The sequence below is a fragment of the Pseudoliparis swirei genome, chromosome 6 (genome assembly GCF_029220125.1).
Source record: "Pseudoliparis swirei isolate HS2019 ecotype Mariana Trench chromosome 6, NWPU_hadal_v1, whole genome shotgun sequence".
NCBI classification, from domain to species: Eukaryota; Metazoa; Chordata; class Actinopteri; order Perciformes; family Liparidae; genus Pseudoliparis; species Pseudoliparis swirei.
The window spans coordinates 24,066,572-24,093,881 of NC_079393.1; the positions used below are offsets into that span (position 1 = coordinate 24,066,572).

Sequence of the window (27,310 nt, forward strand, 5' to 3'; positions counted from 1 at the left end):
GACCATCGGCTCTCTTCCTGACAGACTAACACTCTCAGAGCTCCTTGAAGCTTCCTCAAAGAAGATGTCGGGATGATGCATGCACAGGTGAAGATATGCCGCATGACCCCCGCTAAAGGGCCGTGACTCCACTCCACCTGTTTGATGCTACATTAATGCTCCGAGCGGCACAGGTAGAACCCTTAAGTATCTTTTTTTTTTTAACCATGAAAGGAGATCAATTGGTATTCTGGCCAGCTTTGATTCTTGCGTGGAACTTGCTTTGTTCGCCGGCGCGCCGGCTGACACGTCCCACCTGTAATTTTGGTGTATAGGCAACATGTCAGTGTGATGGAACATATTTCCTCCCGCTGGGGCTCGGAAAGAGACAAAAATTACTACTACGAGGGGCTTTTTCACCTTTTTTTTCCCCCTCCCTCCGAGCGGGTGAAAACCTCACCTGTGGCCCCCGGGGACCTGACGGGTGGGCGGGCGCGGTGATAACTCGGAATTTAGGGGACTCTCTTTGCCGGAGAAAGGAGGATTGATGGCAGAGTGTCTTCCTGCAGCATGCTCGCCATGCTTTACAAGCACGTTCATGTCCCCTGTCCATTCAGGCCGTGGCTAACCTGTTCTCAGTCAGCCATGGTGTGGAGCTTTCACTAGCTGTTGTTGTTGTTGTTGTTGTTTGTTCTTCATACAACTTCACAGGACTGCGTTTTGGAGCCTATAACATAAATTGTCTTCACTTCACTCTCCCAGTATATAAATTACATTTACCCGGATGACTGACTCACCTACCCGGTCACTCCCCTGCACATCACTTAATTCTATATTTAAATACACTTAACCCTTGTGTTGCCTTAGGGTCATTTTGACCCGAATCAATATTACACCCTCCCCCCGCCTTAGGATTAATTTGACCCCATTCAATGTTTAATGTCGGTGTTCTTTCGGTAGTCAACAAACAAACATAAAGTGCCTCACACTTAAACTTGGAAAACAATATTAATTCTAATAATTTTCTGGAGGTTTTAATTGCTGGCGTCAAATTGAACCCAAAGGGTAAAATATGTTAGTAAATATAAAGGTAACAGGAGGGTGAAACATTGAATCGGGTCAAAATGACCCAAAGGCGGGGGGAGGATGTAATATTGATTCGGGTCAAAATGACCCTAAGGCAACACAAGGGTTAAACACACGTAAATCTTCACTTTAAATACACTTGTCATTTTAAGCTGACTTACACTGGTTGAACTTCAGAAACGTCTGTGCACTTTATATTATATTTAGTCTTAATTCTCGCACTGTGTTGATAGTCGTTGTTTGTTGTTAATGTTATTGTCGATTGTCGCACCGACCGACATGACACATTCCTTGTTTGTGAAAACATAAATGGCAATAAAAGGTTCTGACTCTGGCTATTTAAATGATTCTAACCCCTTTACTTGATCGGGGCCCTGCTCCTGATGACCTCTGCCCTTTCTAGAGGCTTTCCCCTGGAGCATCCCTCTCACCTGCAGGACGTCCTGGATCTGGCCGAGCTGCTGCCTCAGCAGCTGCTTCTGGTGGAAGCTGAAGGCCGGGTGGTGGGAGGCCATGGTGAAGAGCAACAGAAACTGCTCCTCGGTCCTCCCGTCGTTCAGCGCCAACCCGTAGTTGTTGATCACCGTGTCGATGTGAGTCAGCGTCCGGTACAGGACCCCCGCGGCCTCCCGGTTGTCCGCGCCGAGCAGGGCGAGGGACAGCAGCAGCTTGCTGCGCACCACCTCGTCCGTGATGTTGGTGAGAGCCGAGAGGTCGGCGGGGTTGTTGGCTCTGATCTCCGCGTCCCGGAGGGAGTGGTAGTCCTTCCGGGCCAAATCCTCCAGGCACGAGCCGAGAAAGCGGAGCTCGATGGGGACGCAGAGGTCCAGGAGGCCGTACAGGAACTCGGCTCTCTGGGCGGAGGTGAGGGAGGAGAACCAGCGGTACACCCCCTCCCGCTGGACGCTGCTGCGGCTCTCCACCATCCTCGCACAGCCACTCCCCGCGGCGCGCGAGCTGACGGCTTTGACAACGCAAGTTGACGCGGCGGACTTTCCAACAGAGAGTAAACTTCCCAGCGAAGAGGGCGCGCGCGTGCGTAATTGCGCAGGCGCGCGAGCAGCTGGTCCTCTCGAGTTGGCCAAGTCGAGAGACAATTTGTCAACTTTTTCACCAACTAGCGAGTCGCGCCGTCTCTCGCGCTAGGTGTTCGCCTCCTCGCGCCGCGGCGGCGGCGGTGGGAGACGCTACAGGTATTTCCTTTGTTGGCGAACCGGCAGCGACGCAGCAGCCGCAGCGGCGGCGGGCCTTTTCCGAACCATAATCCCCCCAAATATGAACCCAAAGTGTGTCTGTTTGAGCGTTCAACCCGCAGCCAGGAGTCCCTCCGCCGTGACTACCCTCTCCGCCGGGAGGACCGCTACCCTCCCCGCCCACCCACCGGACGGTACTTTGGATCAAAACACACCGCCCCATTCAAGGGGACGCTCATAGAGAGACTCTTCGGCCGGAGCTGCCCCGATCAGCTGTCCCACGCGGCACATCGATCCCTTCTTGTAACGTCGCTCCTCTGTCCTCATGCTCTCCCCTCCGACCTCCTCAACCAAAAAAAGTGTGCGAGGAGCAGTCGACTGAAGCCAAGCGAGACACATCAAAGTCCCAAGCGCGAGCAAGACCGTGTTAGGTTTAACAACTAGTGTGTCCTGAAACTCACTGCGGCTGCCACATGAGAACCTTTGCGAGACTTTACGTTGACACGCGCCGCCGAGGAGGAGGAACCAAAACAACTCCAAGACGACTGTCCGGGGGTCCGTGAATTAGTTTAGTGCAACATGTTGTTCTACGCTGCTTGCAAACTGCCATGAGTCTTGGAATTGAAGGGGGGGGGGGGGGGACAGCTGTGTATAACATTAAACCAGCAGCTAGACCAGCCCACCATGAATGAAATGTCTTCTCTGATTGGCTGCGAGGCCCGTCTGCATGCGAGGCCTCCCTCGTGATTGGCTCAGAGGGGCCGCCTCGCTGCATCTTTCACTTGTGCGCTCATGTCTCAGCTTCACTGTCGGGGCTTTAAAGTACCAGCGATGCAATCTATGGAGTACGAGAGTCAATGAACATTATATGTATTGACCCAACGACTTATTACTTTCACTTTTGTTTCTTTTTGAGTTTTAAAGGGAAGCTATCGTATTCAGACAATATGACAACAAAGGTACTTTAGCTTAAAAAATCAATTTTAAATCGTTAGAAAGTATTATGACGTTTTACAATTGCAAACATATAAACACACACTATTTAAGAAGTAGTATCATTACCAGAGTTGTCAACCATGAAGTAATAGTGATGAGTATCAAAGGGTAATATAACTCTATACAAATATTACATTTCATTTTTATAAATTACGCACTACACATAGTTTTATCTTATTTCTTGTATATCGAGCTGCTCATCCACTTAAGCCCCTGTATTGTTGAACATATACTTTATGATCCATATCAGTTGAACGGCATCTTCACAGTTCACTCCTGGGTGCTGTCATTGTGTAGTTCACATAAAGACCACAAGAGGGCGGCATACGTCCACGTTGAGACGCTCTCTGGTGGACGGAGGAAAATTCAGTTACGGTTGCTATGGTACCCAGGCCCGTGCCACTCCCTCTCTGCATCAACACACACACACACACACACACACACACACACACACACACACACACACACACACACACACACACACACACACACACACACACACACACACGCACGCACGCACGCACGCACGCACGCACAGACAGACAGACAGACACACACACACACAATAAATGTGCAGACACAAGAGAGAAATATATATTTTAAAATAACACAAGAGCCAAGGGTCACTTTCTTTCAAACACTTTTCATTATTTTCTCCACATAACTTAAAAACAAAACAGATTAATTCCCAGAAACATAAAGAAAGAAAGAAAGAAAGAGTAAGAAAGAGAGATTAAGAAAGAGAGAGTACGAAGGAAGAGTCAAACTATAGAGAGCTTGGCATGCTGTAGCATGCTGCGGACTAACAGGGCGGCGCAGGGCACCGTCACCAGATGATGCACAGCAGAGCGTCTTCAGTCTGGGACCCAAAACAAATCAAACGAAAATACATTGTTCTGCATCTCATGGCGCAGGCACGTCAGACTGTACTCGTGTACCGGTACTAATGTGGGTGTGGGGGGGTGGGGGGGACCAACACCAGAAATGTGCCAATAGCCGAGTGCGTAATTTTGAGGAACGCTGCGTTAGACAGAAAGAAAAAAAACAACAACAACAACAGCGAACCTCCCGACCCCTCCCTGGAAGTTGTTACCGATGGCGACGCGCTCGGCCATCCCGGCAGTGTCACTTAGAGGGAGGAGGATGATGAGGATGAGGATTCACGCACATATGTTCACACAGGCCGATGAGCGTTACAACTGCACGCGCGCAAACAGACACGGGCGTTAAAAGAAAACATCCACGCTCACATTCTGCACATATAAACCATTTGTATGTTGTTGAAAGCAATGACTCGCCAGCTCTTGTGCGCACATGGACACACACACACACGCATGTGGACACACACACACACACACACACACACACACACACACACACGTGTGGACACACACTCTGAACCATCGGTAACAACACCCGGGCCGTGCAGGCGGAGAACCAAAAGGCAGGAGTTATATAAAGAGGGCTGGAGGGTTCCAAAATAAACAATATATCCATCAACGCATATTGAGAAAGAGCGAGAGAGAAAAAAAAGAAGAAAAAAAACATTAATAAATAAATTGTAAGTTACAAATCTGTTGAAAACTATGGTTTGAAGAATGAAGAATCAAAATAAAGAGTCTGTCTCGTCAGTCCTGTCTGCAGACAGTGGAAGCAGACGTCTCGCTGTGATGCAGCTCTCAAGGGGATCAGACGGTCTCAGCCCGGTGGGGGTCTTCATGTGGAGCCGCCGGGCTCACCTGAGTCCACCTTTCTGGACTCTGTAGCCTCCTCACAGTCCAGCTCCAGAGACTGGTTTGCCCCTCTTTCGTCCACTCCTCTTACGCACAGCTGGACCAGGTAGCCCTCCTGGACCAGGTAGACTTCCTGGGTCCTCGTCTTCCTCATCTTCCCTCAGCCGGTCGCAGTTCGAGAGGGAACGGATGTGTGTTTGTGGGAGGGGGGGGGGGTGGGCTTTTTGGGGGGATGGGGCCTGCAGATTTCCGTCGGTAATACTCACATGACATGTATAGTTGTTTTTGTTGTTGTTGTTGTTGTAGCATAGATTAGGCTGACTCTGAAAGCGGTGCTGTCTTTAAATAAAAAAGTGGATAAACAAAATAGCCACTCCGATGTTGAGCAGGATCACCATGACGACCAGGATGGTGCTGTAGGCCTGCATGGGAGAGAGAGGAAGAAGAGAGGAAAGAGGAGAGTGTCAATAATCGGGCCGCACACACACACACACACAAGGTGGCTTTCAGACAGTACATCTAACCTTTGAACACACTGTTTGCAGTCATTTAGTCCTCCATTTACCTTATTTACCAACGCAAGACTTTTGTTTATTCCCACAGTTGGTTATCAATATGTCAATAAACACGCTCTGCAGTATGAGGGGAACACAGACCTCCTACTCGTGGGTAAAAAGAGGTGGTGCATTGCTTTCAATCCAACCATAAAGATAGATGAGTGTCCACATCAATGTATTCACATGAAGTTATTGGTGATGAAAGGATTGTTGTTGTTTTTGTGATGTAGAAATAATGTAATCTCAGGTTTACTGGACCTGCCAGCACATCATTCAGCCCACAGCTGTCAGGGGAACTTAACTTCGCATCGGCTATAGGAGCCTCGTTCTGAACATCTTACAGCCCTGGGGTTTATATATATATATATAAATACAAAATACGAAAGAAAAAAATATATATTTATATATACGCACACCCACACAATGCTCTCACATTCTGAGGACGCAAGGTTTTCACCCGGCAGCTGCGATCTTCTCCTACATTAAAAAAACTGTTGATCCTTATAGCGCGGCGGTGTGCGACTACAACTAATGAATCTGGAGCCTGAGTTGTCTGCGCAGGGCGGACAATACTCTCTTTTGTTGTTGTTGTCTTTGTCAGATATCGGGTGTCCTCACAAATCAACCTCAGCGGCTCGGCCACATCGTCTTTATAAAACAGCGTGCAGGTATGAGTAAGGAAAACACCTTCATCCACTCAAAACAATGTTGCTGTAGCTGTGTGTAAGAGAAAGGAGCTCGGCCACGTTTCCAATGGAAAAATCCCAGTTTGATGCTAACTGCTGGGGGTGGTGGTGGTGTGTGTGGCGGTGGTGTGTGTGTGTGTGTGTGTGTGTGTGTCTGTGTGGGGGGGGGGGGGTTGTCCTAAAACAATATGTCATCCCTGCAGCACTCAATAGGATAACTGGGGGAAACCAGATCTGTACTAGATATGCCACTCCCACTTCCTCAGACTATCTAATAAGATATCAGCACTAACTAGATCCCCCCCCTCCCTCCCTCCCCTCCCCCTCTCTCTCTTGTTACCCGATTCACAAAGTGTCATGCTTTTTGATATTTGCAGTTTTCTTAATGGAGCGTCCACAGATCAGAATCCCCCGGCAGCGACGTCGATACGTGTTACGAAGCGCATCGGCGACGAAGGAGCAATTTGCATTTTGGGCTAAATAATAGAATCCCACGTTCGAGTGTGTGTGTGTGTGGGGGGGGGGGGGGGTGGCTAGCTTCGGGTCAAAGGGCAAACTCGGCCGCCCGGAGCTGGCCGGGGAGTCAGCGTCTTGCTCAGTGAAGCAGATGCTCGCTGACAACCCTGGCCGCGTGGGTGAAGGCCGGCCGCTCTGACCACCTGACTGCTCCGGGGAAATATCTGAACGTGAATCAAGTAGATTTACCAGACATCATCAGCAGCAGTTTGCCTTTTTCTTCTTCTTTTTTTTACCCCTCAAATAGTCTCCTTTCGCTTGTAAATATAACATTTGACACGTATTCAGAGGATTCACCTGCAGGACTACAGTGTGAGAGCAACGTGGTTGCAGATGAGTTGTTTTCGCTAACACGGTTTCTTCTCCACCTCCATTTAGGAGGGAAATGTGCCTTTTCATGTGGCTATGCGCCGTCGTTACGACTTGTAGACTTTCATATCGATCTCCAATCTTAAAGAAATGATTTGTTCATTACTGAATAATTTGAGGATTGTTAATGTCTAGTCATCTCATCTGTGGTGAAGGTGTAACCCTGTTAGCTCTGTGTGTGTCTCCCCAGTGTCTCCTGATTGCTAATTCCCTTCACCTGCCCTCAGTCACGCTTCTGCCGCCCTGATTGCTCATGCCCGTCACCTGTGGTTTTCCCCCTTATATATTCTCCCATTCATTCCCTCGTCCCCTGCCAGATTGCTGTCATTGATTCCTGTGTCGTCTCGGCGTTGAGTATGACTTCGATATATAGACGGAGTTCCTTTTTTGGCTTTTCCTCAGTAAATCTTTTTTTCTGTCACCTTTACCTGGACTCCTGCTGGCTTCCTCTGCGCCTGAGCTCTTGCCCCATCACATCGAAGGAGCACGATCGCTCACTATCTTTTTTTAATGAGTAAATCATCTGGAAACTTTGAGCGTAGCAAACAAGACGAGTTGGAAAACACATCTGAGGGAACTCTAGTATCTGAAGCCACGGCCAGCGGCAGCTTGTTTGTTTCTCTCTCAGTTTTCACACCAAATAAACAAACAAGATGCAGTGTGTTAATTAAGGAGCTTTAGCGGTGCTGCTAGGCAAAAGTGCTTTACCTTCGGACGGAGCCAGGCTGGCTGCTTCAAGTTATTATGCTAAGCCAACTCTGCTGGCTCTATTTTTGTACTAACGTATAGAGAAAGATGTCACATTTAACTAAGAATCCCTTCTAGTGAGGGATGTGTCCTCCCTCTCTAGGAAGACGCATGCCAGATAAAAATAACTTAAAAAAACACATTGCAAAAGTGCCAAATAATTTCCCCCAGAAATTGAGAATGAAGGTTTTGTGTCTCTCTATAAATGTTACGTGTGTTGCTCCATTTCATAGTCGATGCACGTCTCTTTGTAGCTGGTTTGTATCTTTTTGTAGTTGCTTTGGTCTTTTTGTGTCTTTGTGTCTTAATGGTCATTTTCAGGTCTTTTTGTGGTTGTTTTGTATCATTTTGTAATTGTTAAGTTCTTTCTGTCGCTATTTTTCTGTCTGGCCCTTTTTGTGTCTCGTTGTTTTGCCACTTCTTTTAGTTTTTTGTGTCTTTGTTGTTGTTGTGCTTGTTTTCGTAGTCAGTGCATGTCTCTTCATGGTCGTTTTTCAGGTGTTTTTAGTCTCTTTGTCTGTTTGTGGTCATTCCATTTTTTTTTTTCATGTTGGTTTTATGTTTCATTTTGAATCTTTCTGGTTGGTTCTCGTCTCTGAGTGACATTTTGAAGGTTAAGGCCTCTGTGCCCGGTTGGCCTGTTCGGTAATCCATCCGCCCGTATGAACTCCTTTTTTATAATAAAAAAAAAAAAGGAAATATATGATTCGCTGTTTATGTTAATTCGTTTGAATAAACTCTCCTATTGCCTCGTATAGTAATTTATTGACAATATGTTGTATTACATCAATGTATATATAACTCAATCTATTTGAATCTTTAAGACTGGTACGGCACTCTGAACCATTTCCTATTATTTCTAAATCCCTTTTTTGTCAAAACTGCTGAACTCTGAACCTCTTTTCTTTTTTTAAAGACGACAGAGCCAGATTAATCTTAATCCTACTGGTGTCTAATCATTAAATGCACAGAGCACAGAGCGGCACTCCTCAGAGATAAGAACGATCAGGTTAAGTATAATCACGGAACAAGTAGTGTTCGGCCCCATTTGTTCTTTTCCCTTTGCTGGAAACTGTTATGAACCACTTTGCCGGCCGTCGTTAAGAAAGAGATGCAATTTAATCTCGCAATCAGCTCCCTTGACCCCAACAAACAGCTTTTTTTTAATAACAGAACACTTATTATCCTGAGGATGAAGTGCTGGCGAAGAACAAACCATTTCCCTGCTTACTGGCGTCCCCACAGATCTGCCACCGCGAGTCTGCAAGAAGAGAAGCGTAAAGCCAGAAGGCTTTTTTAAAACAATTATGTGGAACATTCATTGGAAATCTATATTAAGGATAATGCCCCACCAATCAAATGTTTTATATGAATACCGTATCAAATGGCAACGTGTGATGGGAAAACGGTTGCTCTTTTTCTTATCTTTTCTTTTATTGCCATCAGGTTTACGGTTTTCTTCAGTTTTACGACTTCTTCCAGCGGCACACAGCTGTTTATGGAAATTAATCATCTCGACCCGAAGAGAAAAGATTGTGGACGGTAACTTTTATTTTGTTGCACCTCGGGTCGAGGGAGGGATGGGGGGGTTCCACCCTCAGTGGAAAACCAAATCAGGAAAATGACCAAAAGTCAAGTCGAAGTGAACCGAACCAATGAAAATGAGGCATTAGCGACCACTCTTTTGCTCATGCTGACTCGTGGGACCCCCCAAGGCTCCATCCTAGGACCACTGTTTTTCTGACTAAAAGTAACCATTGACCAACCCCTTTTCTGGATCGTGGACTATGCCTACATCTATTGCTTCTGTCCATCCTGGAGAGGGGTACTCCTCTGTTGCTCTCCTGAAGGTTTCTTCACTTTTATCCCCCTAAAAGGGTTTTTCTATTTTTTTTTGAGTTTTTCCTGATCAGATGTGAGGTCAAAGGTCAGGGATGCCATATGTGTCCAGATTGTAAAACCCTCTGAGGCTAATTCAGAATTTCTGATATTGGGCTTTATAAAATAAACTGAATTGACAATATTATCAGAGAATACATTTCCCTTGCCGTGCAGACCATATGCAAATACTAGACAGTTCTGCTGGTGTAAGCAGCGCAGTGCAGCGCAGGTCTGGGGCGAGATGTGAATCCCGGTCTACCGCATGAAAAGGACCTGCTACACCCCCCCCAATGTGACACTCTTGTGTCAATATCACCAACACTGCCTTTATTCGTCTAATAGAAAAATACTACAGCCACTTCCTTCAGAAAGACCTGCGCCGGCTTTTATCAATAGCATGCTCGACTACAGTGCTGTACAGCTTTCTTTTGTGGCTCACCTAAGACAGCTTTACATAAACTGCAAACCAGCCAAAATGTAGCAGCGCGTGTGTGTGTGTGTGTGTGTGTGTGTGTGTGTGATCAGAGTCAGCAGGCGAGGACATGTATACACTTGTTTTAAAGTGGATTCTTCTCTGGACATTTTAATATTCTGCCGGTGGTTTTCATATCCTCTCATTGGAGCAGCGACTGATAACACGTCAGACACGCCGCTAAGACGTGTGTGTCGCTGCCAAATCTGCCCCTTCACTACAGGCTCATGCCTTTCACTTGGCTCCGCGATCCTCCACTCAGGCCGATAAAGCAGGTCTTAATGTCTGTCTGGAGTCGACGCTGTCCTTAAGATATTATTTTTAGCTCACAGTCACTGGCCTGTCCGCGTAACCTGCTCCTTCGTCTTTAATGTCACTTCTGTTTTGTTACCTTCGAGATCTCCTCACCATCATTAGAGGTTTTTTTGTTGTTATTGTGGGCCACAAAGGGCTTGTCCTCGTCTGGGGGGACGCGCCCCTCTGAGGGGTTGTTCCCGTAAATATGAGCACAGGTTCATTTCTGTGTCCCGCGATGACGACTGGTTCACGTCTTCGAGTGGACACGGGGGTGCGGTGCTATTTCGGTACTGAGGCTTCAAACTGGAAAGGGCAACAAAAAAAGTAAGCCTTCTACGTAATGCACTTTTCTATTGCAACCGTGTGCAGAAAAGCAATGAATCAATAAAGTTTGATTGATTGGTAAAAAGAGGTCCTTTGTTTGTATGTGTGTGTGTGTGTGTTTATGTGTGTGTTAGCAGCCCCAACGTTAGCATGGTGTTTGGAGCGTATTTATCGGAATAAATGCAAACACACACACACACACACACACACACACACACACCACCTCCACCCACCCACCCCCGCCCCCTGTCACTGACACACGGCCACCGATTGGCCGTCGTTGAAGCAAGGCATAAGCTGTTCCCTAGCAACAGAGCGCTGGTTAACCAATCGGGGGCCTTCTGGTGAGGAAGGGGCTAGTTTGCCAGTCTGCTGTTACTAAGGTGCAGAGAGGGCCGCTGGGGATCTCTCTCCGCCTGCATATCTGTGTTTGGTGTGTTTCAATGTTTTTCACGTAGCAGGTAGCAGCAGCAGCCGAGCCACTAAATAACCGTGTTTTCCATCCACGGTGCCACTCATCACACGGCTGCAGAGAGATTTGAATCAAAGAGAGCGAGTTGTGCGAGGAGTTTGGAACTGTGGTTCACAGTTTACTCACAAGGAGAGAGAGAGAGAGAGAGAGTATTTATAATGTGTGGCCTTCACTTGCAGCTTGATTTCCCTTTTTCTTGGTTTCATTAGCTAATGCTGCGACCGTTTTATCATCCAGGATTAGCGGGTGGTCGGGGCCGTCCACCAGCCTCAAGGCGTAGCCCAAAATTTTTATTAAAACGGCGTAATCCCACCACTGCTTGCTCGTAGGACAAAAAAAGAAAATCTTTCTACATTTCACAAGGTTAAACCTTGTGTGTGTGTGTGTGTGTGTGTGTCCCCCCCCCCCAGGATGATCTTAATATGTGGGATAACGTTGTGTTAGGTCACTGGGGATGGAATGTATCCTCATGACAGTGGGCAACAAATCCTTTTAGTCAAATCAATGTGTGGCAGTGACGCGACAGATATGACAAATGCACCGTTGAGCTGCTGTCCGAGGGCGATAACAGGTCCACGCGGAGCCGCTTGCAGAGGTTCAGACCCGGCTCAGAGCCAGTAATGAGGCCGGGGCGGCACCGGCCAGCCAACGCACGTAACTCAATACCCCACCCAGCCAAATGGGATCAACACACATTTTGTAGCAAAAGAAAACGAAACAAAATTGCAGGTAACCGAATATAAGAGACCTGTGGGGTCAGATCAGTCTCAATAATTGCAAATGCGCACAGAACAATTCACAAATACATTCCAATGCACACATAAATAAATTATGATTTGTTTGTTTGTGGATCGCTACGCATTTGTTCGTGGGTTTTTGAGACTCCGCTGCCATGGCTCGATTTGCAAATTCTTTTTGAGAGTCAAATTTTGTTATAAATCCTTCTTTGTGCATTTGGAAATTGAATATATTTGTGAATTGTTCTGTGCGCATTTGTGAATCTTTGTGTTTGCATTTGTGAGTTTCTCTGGGTTCATTTGCACTGATTGAGACTGATCTGACCCCGTGCTTCCCTGGCCGGTCCAGAACGGCAGATCAAGATGCTTTTTCTCATCAAAGTGGGAGGGTTTCTTGTCCTGGAAACATCAACGTCAGGCATGCGAGAGAGAAAAAAACACCAGACGAGCCCCACTCCGCTTCACTGGGCTCGTTTCACAGCCGGGGGAAATGTGCAGCCACGGAGTAGTTCATTTGACAGGAGGAATTGGGACAATCTAAAAGTCGTTTTGGAGATTGTAGCGCCCCCCTACGACTACGTGGACACCGGGGAAACACAGACAATCTAAGTAAAAGAAACTTCAGAGAACCATTTATTTCCCTTGTATGTCCACTAGCAGCGCTAGCAGCCCTGCGGCCGGTGAGGACTCGGAGTCTCACTGAAGGACACTTCGGCAGAGCAGAAGCCGTTTACTTGGCTCCTTACTGATGTCATTGCCCCCCCCAAAAAACAGTGCACCAAAAAAAAACGGTAAATCCTCCAGTCTAATTTCCTAAACCAGGCAATATTCCCAGGGTCGAGAGTTCAACCATGAGGTTACTGGTCGTGGTAAAGATTAAAATCCGCGAAAACTGCACTGATGGAATCTTTGAACTATAATGTTATGGAGGTCAGCTGTTAATTCACAGAGGCTGCAGAGGTGATGACCACTTGTTGACTGAGGTGAGCTCTGGAAAGAGGGCTTTCTCTACTGCTAAGAGCCCCTTTTGTATTTGTCTCCTCAATTTCGACTCAAACGGCCTTTCAGTGCTGACACAAAGGGCCTGGCAGTAAAGTGCAGTGCACTCTACGGCGCTCGCGTGGCTTTGATCTCATCATTTAGAGTTTGTCGAGTGTTGTGTTTGTGTACCGGAGCCGGTGTGCTCGGTGGGAGTCTTACCGAGTTGCCTTTGCTCTGCATGAGGCTGAGGTCCTGCTGCTCCGCTGTGATGGGGGAGGACTTGAGAGGGGGGGAGAGGGTGAGGTCCCGACGCAGAGGCCGCGGGTCCATCTTCTCCCCCGCTCTGTCCGGCTTGTGCACTGAGTCTTTGCCCCCGTCCCGCCCCTCTTTTCCCTCCTTCCCGTCGCGGTTCTTATGCCTCTGCCGCTGCACTGTGTTCGAGCGGCCCTCGGCGTGGACGTGACTTTGCCCGGGCTTCTCCTCCCCGGGCCCATGGGGCTTGTGGGTAGTGGAGTCTCTGGGCTGTAAAGGCTTCATCTCCATCTCGTAATTGCTCATTTTCTCCTCATCCTGCTCCAGCAGCCGCACCCCCCGCCCGTGCACGCCCCTGTGCCCCGACGTCCACGAGGCCGACGAGGACGACTCCGTCCACCTGTCCCCTTTGGCCTGTCTGTGATTGGACGATCCGTGCTCCCGGGACTTGTGATTGGAGGAGCTGTGTTTGTGTCCGTTGGTCCGGCTCGCTCCTCGTCCGCTCAGCCCGCCTCCCCCTTTCGACAGCACCCCTCTCCTCTTGTCCTCGCTCCAGCTGTTGGCACGTGGGTGCTCTCCCTTCCCTCCTCCTCCTCCTTCTCCTCCGTCTTCGACTCCCCCGCTTCCGCCCTCCACCATCACCTGGATCTCCGTCTGCGCGCCTCCTCCGCCACCTTTCTCACATCGCTCTCCGGCGTCCTTACCCTTTTCCCCGTGGTCCACGGCGGTCTGCCGGTGGAAGCGGGCACTCTTGGTGCGCTGAGACGGCCGGGCGGGGGGCGGCGGGGTGTGGGGCGGGGAGGAGGACGGGGGGCTGAGGTCAGGCGTGGCGGCGTCGTTCGAGGGGTCGTCGGAGCCCGCGCTCTTCACGTAGAGGTCGGGGCTGTCGGCGGTGCCGGCGCTACTCGAGAGCCCCTCGCCTTCCACCTCGCTGGACACCTGCCACTTGGGGCGCTGCACCTCCATGCCTGCAGAGGACAGATGACATCAGAGAGGTGGCGGCAAACATTTTTGGGAGGCGTGGAAGCGATGACGCTGTCTCTTTGCTTCTTTAGACTTGTTAAAATTTATCAGTACAACCAACGATGACGTATTGTTTGTTGGGGATTGGATGAAAGTGACTGATGATGATTTTTTTTCCTTTTTTAAAAAGCATAACCCCCCCCCCCCCCCCTCTAACATTAATATATTTTCTACACCATCGGCAAAAAAACGCAACACAATTTATAGCCAACATGACAAAAATAAAAAAATATGTCCATCAAACCGAACATACTGAGTGGAATGGCCTGTTGGAGATGTTCACCCGAGACGGCTAGTCCAAGTAATACATAAATAAATAAATAGGCAAAGCCATCAGTAATCTTCTAAAACATTTTTTTGTGCATTTACTATAAATCTCCCAACAGAAGGGTGAAGCTGGGATGGTAAAAAAGATTTTAATCCCAATAATTTTTGCGCAGCCCCTTATCCGCAAAACAAATGCGAAGGAAGCGGGTCAGGCTCCCGATGACGCCCGGCATGTACACGCATCCACACGGACAAAATGTCAGCGCTGGTACTTACTGGACACAGCAGACGGCTGCTGAGAGCAGAATGGACGGCAAAAGAACAATCACTGTCATCCCAGGTATCCGTGTGTGGGAGTGGACAGTACATGTTATGAAGTCAGAGCGTGTGTGTGTGTGTGTGTGTGTGTGTGTGTGTGTGTGTGTATCACTGCACTGAGGAGTGCATGTTCTTGTGGGTTGTCTACCTGCGGAGCCGTACAGGCGGGAGTGACAGAGGCCGAGACGCAAAGCTTGAGGGTGGTTTACACTGACCTTTATCAGCATCACACACACACACACACACACACGTGTGTTTTGTTTGTTCACGCATGTGCAGGCACACGTGTTAACAATATTTCTGCTTCGCTGGGTTTTTTGATTATGAACAATATGAGTAATTAGGCATGTTGTGATTTCGGTTGCGTGTGCCCACCATTTCCCGGGTGCTGGAAGGAAGGGGAGAACTGCTTGGCGGTGACCCTCGCCATGCGACTCTCCTCCTGGGATTTCTGGGCTGATCCCACCGCGGCCTCCGCCTTACCCTGGGCATGAGCCGTCCTGACGAACAGCAGACAGGGGAAACAGAAAGTGCAGAGGAGAATAAATCAATCAAACTTTTCACTTCGAATATTTAGAATCGTTGGCTGGCTGAAAAACATTGTCCAGACTACTGTGGGTTAACAATAAAATGAAAAATACAATAAAGGAACAATAAAGGTGCCAACAATGCACCATAGTATTCTAGTTAGAGCCTGGGTTTAATACAACGTTATCTACATACATTTCAATACACACAAGACTCTCAGAAGGCAACCAGTTCACCTCCTTTAACTTTGTATTCACCATATTCATCGCCTGGACTAAGCCGAGTTTACGCATTGCTTAAGAGCGCAAGATAACTTAGAATTTTTTTTAATGCTCTTGAATTACAAAGATGTTATGAAGTTTTAATAATGTTTCCGTCAAGAAACTGACTAATTACATTCCCAAAATGTGATCAGGTTATCCGGATGAAGGCGATTCTGAGATTTACGCCAAAGTTTCTGGAGCTGTGAGGAGCTGCTGGTTGTGTGAGCGGTCGGTTGGCGTAAAACAACAAGTTGTGTTGAAACTGTTTTTTAAATTACTTTTACTGCTAGCAACCATTAAATGAAGAAAAACAACAACAAAATCTATTTGGTGTTAGCTAGGTGGCTAGTCTGCTATCTGAACCCAAGCTAGCCATTTAAGAGCTAGCAGACATGTTGGTTTAATTTGCTCCGGAGATAAATTCTTCTGGCTTCGTGTGGATGCGGATTACATCGTACAGAAAGTCGGGTTTATCTTATTTGTTGGTTGCTACAAGCCGCTCACGTTTTCCAAACTGATTAACAGGGCTCTCAAGTTTTGAAGACATGCAAGAGTGACATTTCCATCAGCACTCCCCCCCCCCCCCCCGCAGAACAACATTTTCGGATATCAGTCAGTTGCGCGCAATTCCAGGATGCTTCATTTTCATTGGTTGCTGGATTAAATCTTACCCAGATACAACAGATACGTTTTTTTTCTGATTGGCTATTGTGTAGTCCATTACTTTTTTTTGATTGGCTCATAAGTGGCTCCTCACAAGAACTCCAGGGGAGCGCTTGATTCCTCCACGGCCAGCTCATGTTTGCGCGCTGCGGCACATTAAAACATTAAATGGCCGAGAGTTCTTTTCAGCGTGAGAAATACGATGTGTGGCGGGAGTGCGTGACTTAAGACCGAAATGCGTGAGTCTCTCAATGTGTGACACTTGAGAGCCCTGGATTAAAGTTATCTAGCTTGCTCCGTTCCTCGGACGTGGTTCAACAAAGTCGATCTAATGTCCTATGAGCCAGTTTAAATTAACCCGATGATCCGCTCAAACAATCTCGTTAATCCGAACCGGACTTCAGTAATCAGGATAGCCTAATTGCACGTGGCCGTCCTTCAAAAGGCGGAAGCGTCGATCACTGAAACCATGATTCTCTAACAGCACAATGGGAAATAAAATCAAAGAAAGAACCTCTTCTTTTTTTCCTCCGCTGCGAGCAGGATATAATCATGAACACATACGAGGAATTCCAGACCATAATCATACATGGGTATTGTAAGGTACATGATTAGCCTACAGGAGGCAATTGCAAGTTCCATGACCCCAATTGTCAAAGACATGTAATTGTGTTTCTAGCAATGTAATTTGAGGAAATTATTTCTTTATGTGAACTTAAATGACACATCTACATACAGTCCCATCCCCTTTGAGCCCATGTAAATCATTTCTTCTCAGGTACCATTATAAAAAGAACATGCAGCGTACGCCCCCTTCATTCATATCTGAGTCATCCTATCTATTGTGTGTTGTGGAGGCTGACGAATCTCATTACAAAAGACACCTGAGCCGAAGGGTGAGAAGAAAATAAAGGGAAAAAAAGCCGTCGCGCGCACACACACAACATGAACAGCTTGACATATTACACGATACCTCACGCAGTAACTTATTTATTGCAGAGCTCCAACATGTATTGTAATCATCTGTTTATTCATTTGCCTGAAAATGTGTTTACTCTCACAATAATAATTCATCTCTCTGTCTGTCGGGCTTTTTACTTGTCCTTCATCACGGCTCCGATACAGCCTCTTTTTCATATCTTTCTCGCTCTTTCTTTTATTTCCGCCTGTGTTCCTTTGTGCCTCTTCCAAATCGCTCCATCTTTATCACAATCCACTTTTCATCTCTCTCTCTGTTCATATCAAATCGATCTTTTCTCTCAATTACAACCCTCCTCTTACCTTTGTCTCCCTCTTTCCATTCTCCTATCTTTCGCCATTTCCAAGGGGCTCTCGACTCCTGTAAAATAACCTCTCCATCCCTCCCTCCCCCGTTCTCTCTCCGGGCAGTAACAGTCTTGATGCATGTCGATGGCTATTGGTTTTTTTTTTCTCCCTCTCTCGGCCTCCATGTTTCTCTTTGCCCGTCACTGCACTTGCTGCCAGCGCTGCTATGCCAGGGCCCACAGTCTACTCAACACCGCTGTGTGTATATGTGTGTGTGTGTGTGTGTGTGTGTGTGTGTGTGTGTGTGTGTGTGTGTGTGAGCCTGTTGTTCGCGGGGGAGGTGAGGTGTGAGAAGAGAGAAGACATGACATAATCGCATGCAGAAATGTTGACAGGAGTCCCATATTCCCAAGATTTAAAGGTCATGAATAAACCGCTTCCCATGCAAACGCACTGTTGGCACAACCTTCTCTCACCTTGGGGCTCACACCAAACCACACACACACACACACACACACACACACAATGTCCTGTACCTCTATCCATTTCAACAACCTGTTTCAGGATGAATCAACTGCCTGGAGAGAATAGAGATGCCTGTGATACAACACACACAACCCTGCATGTCCAAAATAAAAGAAAAGGAGTTGCAGATGGAGGGCAAGAGAAGAGAAAGGAGGGAGGGAGGACAACGTGTGTGACAAAAGAGAAGTACAGAGGGTGAAATGGAGAAAGGCATGTCGAGAGACTGAAAGGGAAGGAGATAAAAAGATGGATTTAAAAGGGGTTACGTATCCAACATCAACGAATCATTACCAGGTTAAGATCGACATCCTTAAACCATAAGGGCAAAAAGTAAATAGGGGGAGGTTATGACACAAAGGAAGAGGGTTTATGAGAGAGATGGTTTGACTGTAATTTTAAGAGTCACATGCAATGGATGCATTAGATGGGGATGCCCATCGTCTCCACACATGTCGGCAGGGCTCTCAAGTGTTGAAGACAGGCAAGAGTGACATCTCCATCAGCACCCCCCCCCCCCCCCCCCCGCAGAACGTAATTTTCGGATATTAGTCAGTCGCGTGCAATTCCAGGATGCTTTATTTTCATTGGTTGCTGGATTGAATCTTACCCAGATACGTGGTTTTTTTCTGATTGGCTATTGTGTAGCCCATTTCTTTTTTTTGATTGGCTGATAAGTGGCACCTCACAGCAGAACTCCAGGGGAGCGCTTGATTCCTCCACGGTGAGGGCAGCGCGGCCAGCTCATGTTTGTGCGCTGGGGCACATTAAAACATTAAATAGCCGAGAGTTTTTTTCAGCGTGAGAAATACGATGTGTGGCGGGAGTGCGTGACTTAAGACCGAAATGCGTGAGTCTCACGCTCAATGCGTGACACTTGAGAGCCCTGCATGTCGGGCTGCTGAGCAGCTTCATTATGCTCACTATCTAGTGGGCACATTCAACATGTTGCTCAAGGTACCAAACATATGCTGGTCCCCTGATGATCTGCTGTTTCCCCCTCTTATGTAGCTGTAAATTTAATATTGTCATAAAAAAATAAGGCATTAGCTAGCTAGCTAGCTTGCGTACAGCTGGCTAGTTAGCTAGCTTGCTTATTCCACACGAGAGAAAGTGAAAAGAACAGTGTGTGTGTGTGTGTGTGTGTGAGAGAGAGAGTGAGAGAGAGTGTGTGTATGAAGCATTAACATTCCTCTCTTTTATATAACTGTGAAGTTAATGTTTTCATGATATTAAAGGATGTTGGAATTAGCAAGATAGCGAGCTAATTAGCGAGCCTCTCTTACTTTCTGTAAGTCGGTTTAGTTTATACGTTAAGTTAGCCAGCTACAATGGCAATGATACACAGTAAAAAATAACTAAACTACAGTAGTAATTGTACCGCATACAATTACATAAATGTATATTAATGTTTAGAATGATACATGTCGCCCCTTTAAGAGGACAGAGGGAATGAGCAGGGACACAGAGGCCGAGAGGAAGAGGGATTCAAATGGGTGACAGAGAAGAAGACGCGAGCCACAGCAAACAGTGAAGAATAAACACACACACACACACAGGAAGACACACACAGGAAGACAAACACGGGCGAGCTGAGGTGAAGTAAGGAGAGAGTCTAATCCAGGACTCATGCTAAGCTCCTCCATCATCTCCGTCATTACTCTGAACCAGCTGATGAGGGTGATTCATACCTGAATAACTAAATGAGCTTTCCGGTGTGCATCACTGCTTATAGTGTGTGTGTGTGTGTGTGTGTGTGTGTGTGTGTGTGTGTGTGTGTGTGTGTGTGTGTGTGTGTGTGTGTTGCGTTTTAGGCTCGCTGTTGAAACCAGGTCACAGTATTGCGGTGAATGGCTCCGTCCACACAGCACAGTGAGTCACCGGTGTGTTTATCTGGTGCCAACTAATCACAAACAACAACAACAACAACCAACTAACCACAGGTAGCCCTGCCACATCAGTTACATCATGCACATGTGACCACGGCACATATCCGCCACACACACACAAATATGGGATTTACTGTAACATGAGGCACGTGGACAGATTTTCTACCAGCCCTGGCATTTGGAGGCAAACCTGACCTTTGACCTCTTTGCCTCCTGACACGTAATCAACGTTATGAAGTTGGATGAACGTTCATCAGTAAACCTATATGGACATATTTAGAAACACACACACAAACACTTGCACTGCAACATTTCATTCAGCTCTGCAGTTAACACACACACACAGAGAGAGAGAGAGAGAGAGAGAGAGAGAGAGAGAGAGAGAGAGAGAGAGAGAGAGAGAGAGAGAGGCTGTCCTGACATGGGCTCTGCCGCTGTCTGAATCTGGGTTCGACGTTTCTGCGTGTGGCTGCGCATGTGTGAGCCACAGAGAGCCGGTTTAAAGACCCGGCTACAGCTGCACTGTGTGAACCTCACTTTAAATGTGCATATCGTCTCGTCACATGATCCAATAGAGACTTCGCGTTGGACAACATCAACGTACATATTACCCAGAAATCATCACTGCAGATCTGTATATGACAAAAATGCAAACGGAGTATAATATTAATTTCCTCCAACTGTTTCTTTATAGTTTAAAACAGCCATAATCATTTTGTTATTGATTGCTAATGACTTCTGGAATAAATAAAAAAGAAAACAATGACAGAGATGGGTTTGCCTTATCGAGGAATAATATAGCTCATGACACCAGTGTGTTTTGCACACTTGGCGACTCCATCACTTGATTTTGTGCCTTTTGGAGCTGCTGCTGTGAGCTAGTTTCATTGGCATGGTTCAGTCCATCAGTGTCTTCCATACTTCAAACTGATGTATTTCAGATGGCCTCTATAACACAAATACAAACACGGTCCATACACAGGTAATCCTGTGTATAGATTGATAAATTAACTTGTGCTTTGATATCTTATGACAAAATGTGCTTTTGTGGTGTTGGAAATGTTCGACCATCTTGCAGATTGGCCATCATCGCTGTGCTTCTCAACTCGTCCTTGTCATATTCATATATTTAGATTGTGAAGGATTTTTTAACTGAATTGAGACACGAAAGAGAAATGCTGCGAGGTTTCCACTGTTGATTCTAGAACAACTGCACAAACAAGGACCGGGTGTGGCTTGAGCTGAATGTACAGACATCCGTAGTCCCTGTAGGATAAATCCTAATAACTTTAATACTCACTGACCTTTAGGTATCGTCTCCCCCCCCCCCCCCCCCCCCCGGCAGGTAGAGCACCTGAGTGGCGCTGGCATGGCTGTCGACTCTCGGTTCAGATCGGTGTTTATCTGCTTTAAGCAAAATGTGGCACCCTACTTTAAATAAGTTCACTCTTTCCCACCCCAAAAATAACGTTCGCCCCCCTCCCCTGTGCATGAGCTGATTCAATTCAATTCAGTTTATTTGTATAGCCCAATTTCACAAATTACAAATTTGTCTCGGAGTGCTTTACAATCTGTACACATAGACATCCCTGCCCCCCAAAACCTCGACCAGGAAAAACAAAAAACCCCAAATAACCTTCAGGGGAAAGGAAGAAACCTGGAGGAGAGCAACAGAGGAGGATCCTCTCCTAGGATGGACAGATGCAATAGATGTAATGTGTACAGAGGACGATTTAGAGTATGTAAATACATTCAATGAATATGACAGAGTGTATGAATAGTTCATAGTAGGCATATTCCACGATGGAGACCTCCACGATCCATCAGGCAGATGGCGGTGGGGAGGAGGAGTGGGCGGAGTCTCAACAGGACAGTGGCGTAGTCATGAGCAGGAATTCCACGACCCAGACGATCCATCAGGCAGATAGGATCTATGCCGTCTCATAGGGTCCGATGACCCCATGAGACGTAAAGTCAAAAGGCCCTCCAAATATCCAAAGGAGCACAATCCTCCTGGACCTGGACCTAACGGTGTATTCTTACGTCTTTCCCTTTCTTTCTTCAACTTGACAGATTGGGTTCTGCATTAAGTTTCAAGAGGAACACATTTTCTGCCAATTTTAATCTAAAACAAATGCAACAAACCTCAGGTTTTCAATAATTGATGAAAGTATCACAACCAAATATTGATAGTTGATGTAAAATAAGATATTCCTTCAAAGAATATCGCTTAATTATAAGGTACTTGCTTGTTTTCTGTCATAAAAATAAATAAAAAGATCACTTTCCTTTCTCTGTTATCGAGTAATGAGTCCAAACATTGGTGTTGCGTAGAAAGGAAGCAGTGGGCAACACGACCATGCATCCAACGCCGTCCAATGAGCTGCAGACACATTTCTGTATCGCAGGGAGGAAACGTGATCATGTCCTCACCTCCAGAGAGTAGAGATCTCACTGTGTGATGCTCTGCGTGAGTCATCACGGCAACGTGTGTTCCTGGAGACACCGTGTCGAGCTTGTATTGTTATTATAAACCACAAAGGAATGCTTTTCTGTGGGAATTATTTTTCGTTGGTTGTTTATCGCTTAGGATCGACGATCTGGTCTGTTTGCAGGAATAAGTTATCCAATAAATCCATATTACTGCCGAGGTACTCTATTAGTAATGAGAGGATGAATCCCACCTATAAACCATTCATCTCCTCTAGGATGGACTCATGTCGGAAGGTTTCTCTCCTTATACGAGTGCAACTGTTACTGCGGAGGAACACGCAGAAGATCCAGTTCATATTTGAACGTGAGAGGACGAGAACGAGAGCGGGTTCGACTTGACTTCATGCTCTGGCACGAATCTGCACGGGGCATGGCGGTGTTACGGCAAAAACACTCGCTAGTACTCTCTGCCTCCATCTGCCTGATGGATCACGGAGGTCTGGATTGTGGAATATGCCGACTACCAACTATGCCATGGCCCAGTTGATGCTCCGCCCACTCCTCTCTACCCCCATCTGCCTGATGGATCATGGAGGTCTGAATCGTGGTCCATGCCTACTACCAACTATTCATACACTCTGTCATATTCATTGAATGTGTTGTAACTCTGTAATGATTCCTTCTGTAAACATGGCATCTATTGTTCTGTCCCTCCTGGAGAGGGATCCTCCTCTGTTCTCTCCTGAAGGGTTCTTCCCTTTATTTTCCCTGTGAACGTTTTTTTTTTATTTCTTGGGAGTTTTTCCTGCTCCGATGTGAGGTTCTGGGACAGAGATGTTGTATGTGTACAGATTGTAAAGCCCTCTGAGGCAAATTTGTAATTTGTGAAAATCGGCTGTACAAAATAAACTGAAACTGAATTGAATAGTAACGTGGAAGCGTACAGGCGGGAGAGGTCTAATCGCCATGATATACCAACTTGAATGTGTCTACATATCTTCCTTTCCTGAGATGAGTTTAGTGTCGCAGGCTGTGGCCTCAGCAGAAGACTGTCGTTGGCAAAATGCGGAAATCTCTCTCGCCCTTCTTTTTCCCGTCTCACTTTCTCATTGTCTTTTTCTCCCTTTAACTCCCACTGTTACACTCTCTCCATCTCTGTGACTCTTTGACACACTCTTTTTTTCTCCCTAGACGAGCTTCTCCGTCTGCACCTCGACGGAGGATCTTCAAGCACATGCTGTCCATACGTGTCAGTTAGGGTAATAGGCTATGATGTCAGCGTGCGTCACTTTATTGATCTGTTTCAATAATCTGATCTCGGGTTTTTTCCAGACAGCCGGCTTCATTCTCAAACTCCGTGTCACTATCAGGCTCCGTAGCCGTTCATCACAATTGCTGCTCGTATCTTTGCTTTGCAGGACAGGACATATGTTGCGCAACGTGTTTAAAAAACAAAACAGCACTTGGGGGACCAGGATAGATATTTCTCTTGTGCAATTTCACTTTGCATGCGAGAAGAACGAGAACTTGGCCGCCAACTTCCTTTTACAACAGAATTTTGATGGTGATTGAATCTTCAAAATGAATGGCGTTGAAGGAGTACATAATATCCCTCTATTCCTTCAATTCAGAGTTCATCGCTGCCACATGCGGGACACCGATGGACATACAGAGCATTACAGAGATCTAGAGCACAAAAGGGTGCACATTCAAAAGCATGCATCGCCCCACAATGACAACTGAACTGTAACCTTCTGTATTACATTTCCGAACTGGCTCAGGCAAACCCTCTTATCATTTCATCTGTGGAATGGGATTCCTGTGGTTCAGTTTGTATCCCCGGATTGAGCTCATTCTCCAAATGTTCTCCTTGACACTCGTTATGTTTTCTGATCCAAACCGAGCTGTACGAGCCCGATCTGCCAATTATCTTTGAAAAAAGAAGCGTTGACAGCCAGTGCTGCCACACAAATACTGTGCCCACGGACATCCAGCCTGGTTCCTTGAAACAACAAGGTCTGGGACCAAAATGGGTCATAGGCCTACTTCTGATGGCTCCCTGCATGACAAGAGTATCGATGTGTATCCATGACGACAGGTCCCAGGATAGCTAAGTCATTTCGGAGTCCTGAGCTGAAAACCCTCCAAAAAAGTGTTGCTTTATATCCCTGTCCAAACGTTTCGTGCTGCTGTAAATAAGGTCAGGGCACGGCCATTAACAGCGTAACCCCGACTGTGCTCATTGTTTTAGCTCAATGAGCACGAGCCGGCTCTCATTTACATTCAGCGCAGCAGCTTCTTCAGAGTCTTGAGCTCCCGGCGGTCTCGCTTCGCTTGCTGTTTCACTTGTAGCATCACCTCCTTAACTTTCTTCTTAACCCCGATCCTGTTTTTAATCCGTCATTCATCTCGATAATGATGCGGAATGAGGCCATCCACAAGGGCTTACATGTGTCCAGCCAACTTCTCCGTGGACGGAGCCATCAGTAAGGGGTAGTAGGCTGCCGAAATACGAGCAGCTGTCCCAGAATCCCAAATCCAATCAATTAGACGAAACCTGTTTTTTTTTATACAATAAATACTAATCGCTGTGAAACACTATTTTAGTCTTTCCCAGAGACAGTTATTGTTACGTCCGTAGCCTACATAGCTGTTGTCGTAGTTTTAATAGTGCCACAAATTGAAAAACAGCGATGCTAGAACTAGCTATGACCTCGTTGAATTAAATCATCGCTGACATGGACCTTGATGTCTTAAGACCTGGTAAACATCCAGCCAAAAGTCAAAAAAGGTTCATGGCAATGGGAACACGGCCATCCTCAACTCCCTCGTCCAGATCGCCACCCATTTTCATCTGGTCACCCTCGCAGCGGACGGCACACAAAGACTTTTACAACCCAAGCAATCGCATCACCGCTCAGTGAGTGAATATGAGGGGGGGGGGGGGGGGGGTGCCTTTGCAGTCACTTCAGTGTGAGGATTAGGAGTTAAAGATTTATCATGGACAGATTTAGATTATACGTTAGCCCCAAACCTAGCCAGTCATTTCTCTGACGCTTTTATCCAAAGTGAAATACAATCATGTTACATTCATACGCCGTAGACACAGCGAGGGAGGGTTAAGGGTTAAGTGTCTTGCTCAAGGACACATTGACTAGGGCAGGGATTGAACCGCCAACCCCATGATTGAAAGACGGACCCACTAACCACTGACCCCTCTTTGATAGTTAGTTCAATTTGAGGATTATGAGATGAAGATTTAGTTTGGACATGGACTGATTTCGATTATTACGTGAGCCCCAAACTTAGCCAGCCAGCCAGCACAAACTAGTCCTTTTGCTTCATCCAAAGAAATGGAGAGAATAGACAAACACATGAGAGACTCAACCACAAGCCGCCATGAGGCCACTACCTGGACAGAGCGATCTCCGCCTTCTGCCGGGCGATGTCGGCTGCTTTCTGCGCTCCTTCCACGGCTCGGTCCACCTTCTCTCTGATCTTGCTGGCCCGGAGCGGGATCAGGTTCTTCTTTTTGCCGCTCACCAGGATGTTCAGTTTGTACTTCCCTTCCTCTTTCGTGCCGTCGGGAAACGCGGTGCAGCCGTAGCCGTGGCGCTTGTTGCTCAGCCACTCGCCCTCGTACTGGAGTCCGTCGGAGCGCCGGCTCACGCCGTACCCCGTCCGCTTGTCGTTCTTCCACTCCCCGCAGTAGGTCTCCGTTGCCGTGGCATCCACGTCGTCGTCTGCCGCGGCCAAATCTGCGTCTGCGTCTCCGAGACTGGAGAAAGGTGAAAGGTCGCATTGGGTTGGCCGGTGTGTGAGTCAATAATCCTACATCCTACAGGTAAGCTATGAGAGCCTTAAAATGTGACATATTATTACTATCTGTAATTTAAAACAGTATCCAAAACTGTAAATATTAGCACCTTTCTTGTTCTTGTACATATTACCGCCACCTTCTGTATCGTGTATTCTTTTACATTTAGTATTTTTGTATTTCTTATTATAGTGTTATTTCTAAACTGTTGCACTAGATGTCCAATGTGTCTGGACTGTTGGTCTAGGCACAAATGGCAATAAAAACTTGATCTTGAATAAATAAAGCTGGAATCTGGAAGTGGTTAGCTTAGCTTAGCATAACAACTGGAAGCAACGGGAAACAGCCTGACTGCCCAAAGTTGGAAAATACGCCAACCGCCGCCTCTGAAGTTCAACAAACTGAGATGTTGCATCTCGTTTGTTTAATTAGTAGCAACACAAAGACGAATGTACAAACAAGAAGTTGTGATTTTAGGGGGAGTTGAGTGTGAAGCTATTTCTTTACGAACAAGTTCGCCGATCTGCTCGCCACTTCTGTGCAACCCCACCGGTTACAGCGTGGGTTGCCAGGTCTGGTCTGTGAGTTTGGGTATTTATTTACAGGATAGACAGCACTAATGTTGGCGACCTCCCTTTGACAACAAGACATTCGGAAGCCCGACTTTTGCTGGCCAAGAAATACTTCCCAGAAAGGAAATTCCCCCTAAAACCACAAAGTTTGGGTATTTCTGTTTTTTATACATCAATTAGATAAAAAAACAACCTACACATCTAGATCAGTGTGTAGTCCCGGTTACAGTCTTTATGCTAAGCTAGGCTAACAATCGAGTTGCTTATCCCACGGACGTGAAATTGTTATCAGTCACCACTTGGAGAGAAAGAAAATAAAGATTTTTCTCAACATGTTGACCTATTCCTAATCATTCATCATCAAAACAGCCTTAAAAACAAATATGGAAATTAGAGATCAAATCCTAGGATCCCAAATAAAAAACTTTTTTTTAAATGTGCTAATGTACACTACGGTTCAAAAGTTTGGGG

The 27,310-nt window shown here is 46.6% G+C and overlaps 2 protein-coding genes across 5 annotated transcripts in view; both read right to left on the reverse strand.

Annotated features, from left to right (window-relative positions):
- Window positions 1–2,860, reverse strand: part of zcchc14 (zinc finger, CCHC domain containing 14) — a 26,234-nt gene extending 23,374 nt beyond the window's left edge. For all 3 annotated transcript variants that reach the window (XM_056417733.1, XM_056417732.1, XM_056417731.1), the window contains exon 1: window positions 1,497–2,860. In XM_056417733.1, the coding sequence (XP_056273708.1) occupies window positions 1,497–1,991 (495 nt within the window). In that variant the 5' untranslated portion in view covers window positions 1,992–2,860. The remainder of the gene's footprint in view (window positions 1–1,496) is intronic.
- A 979-nt stretch (window positions 2,861–3,839) lies between these two features.
- jph3b (junctophilin 3b) overlaps window positions 3,840–27,310 on the reverse strand; it is a 45,139-nt gene continuing 21,668 nt past the window's right edge. The window contains exons 3-7 of one of the 2 annotated variants that reach the window (XM_056417734.1): window positions 25,863–26,228; window positions 15,262–15,386; window positions 13,246–14,246; window positions 9,079–9,123; window positions 3,840–5,409 (exon numbers count right to left, since the gene is read on the reverse strand). In XM_056417734.1, coding sequence (XP_056273709.1) covers window positions 5,329–5,409; window positions 9,079–9,123; window positions 13,246–14,246; window positions 15,262–15,386; window positions 25,863–26,228 — 1,618 coding nt within the window. In that variant the 3' untranslated portion in view covers window positions 3,840–5,328. The remainder of the gene's footprint in view (window positions 5,410–9,078; window positions 9,124–13,245; window positions 14,247–15,261; window positions 15,387–25,862; window positions 26,229–27,310) is intronic. The other variant, XM_056417736.1, reaches the window with a different exon arrangement.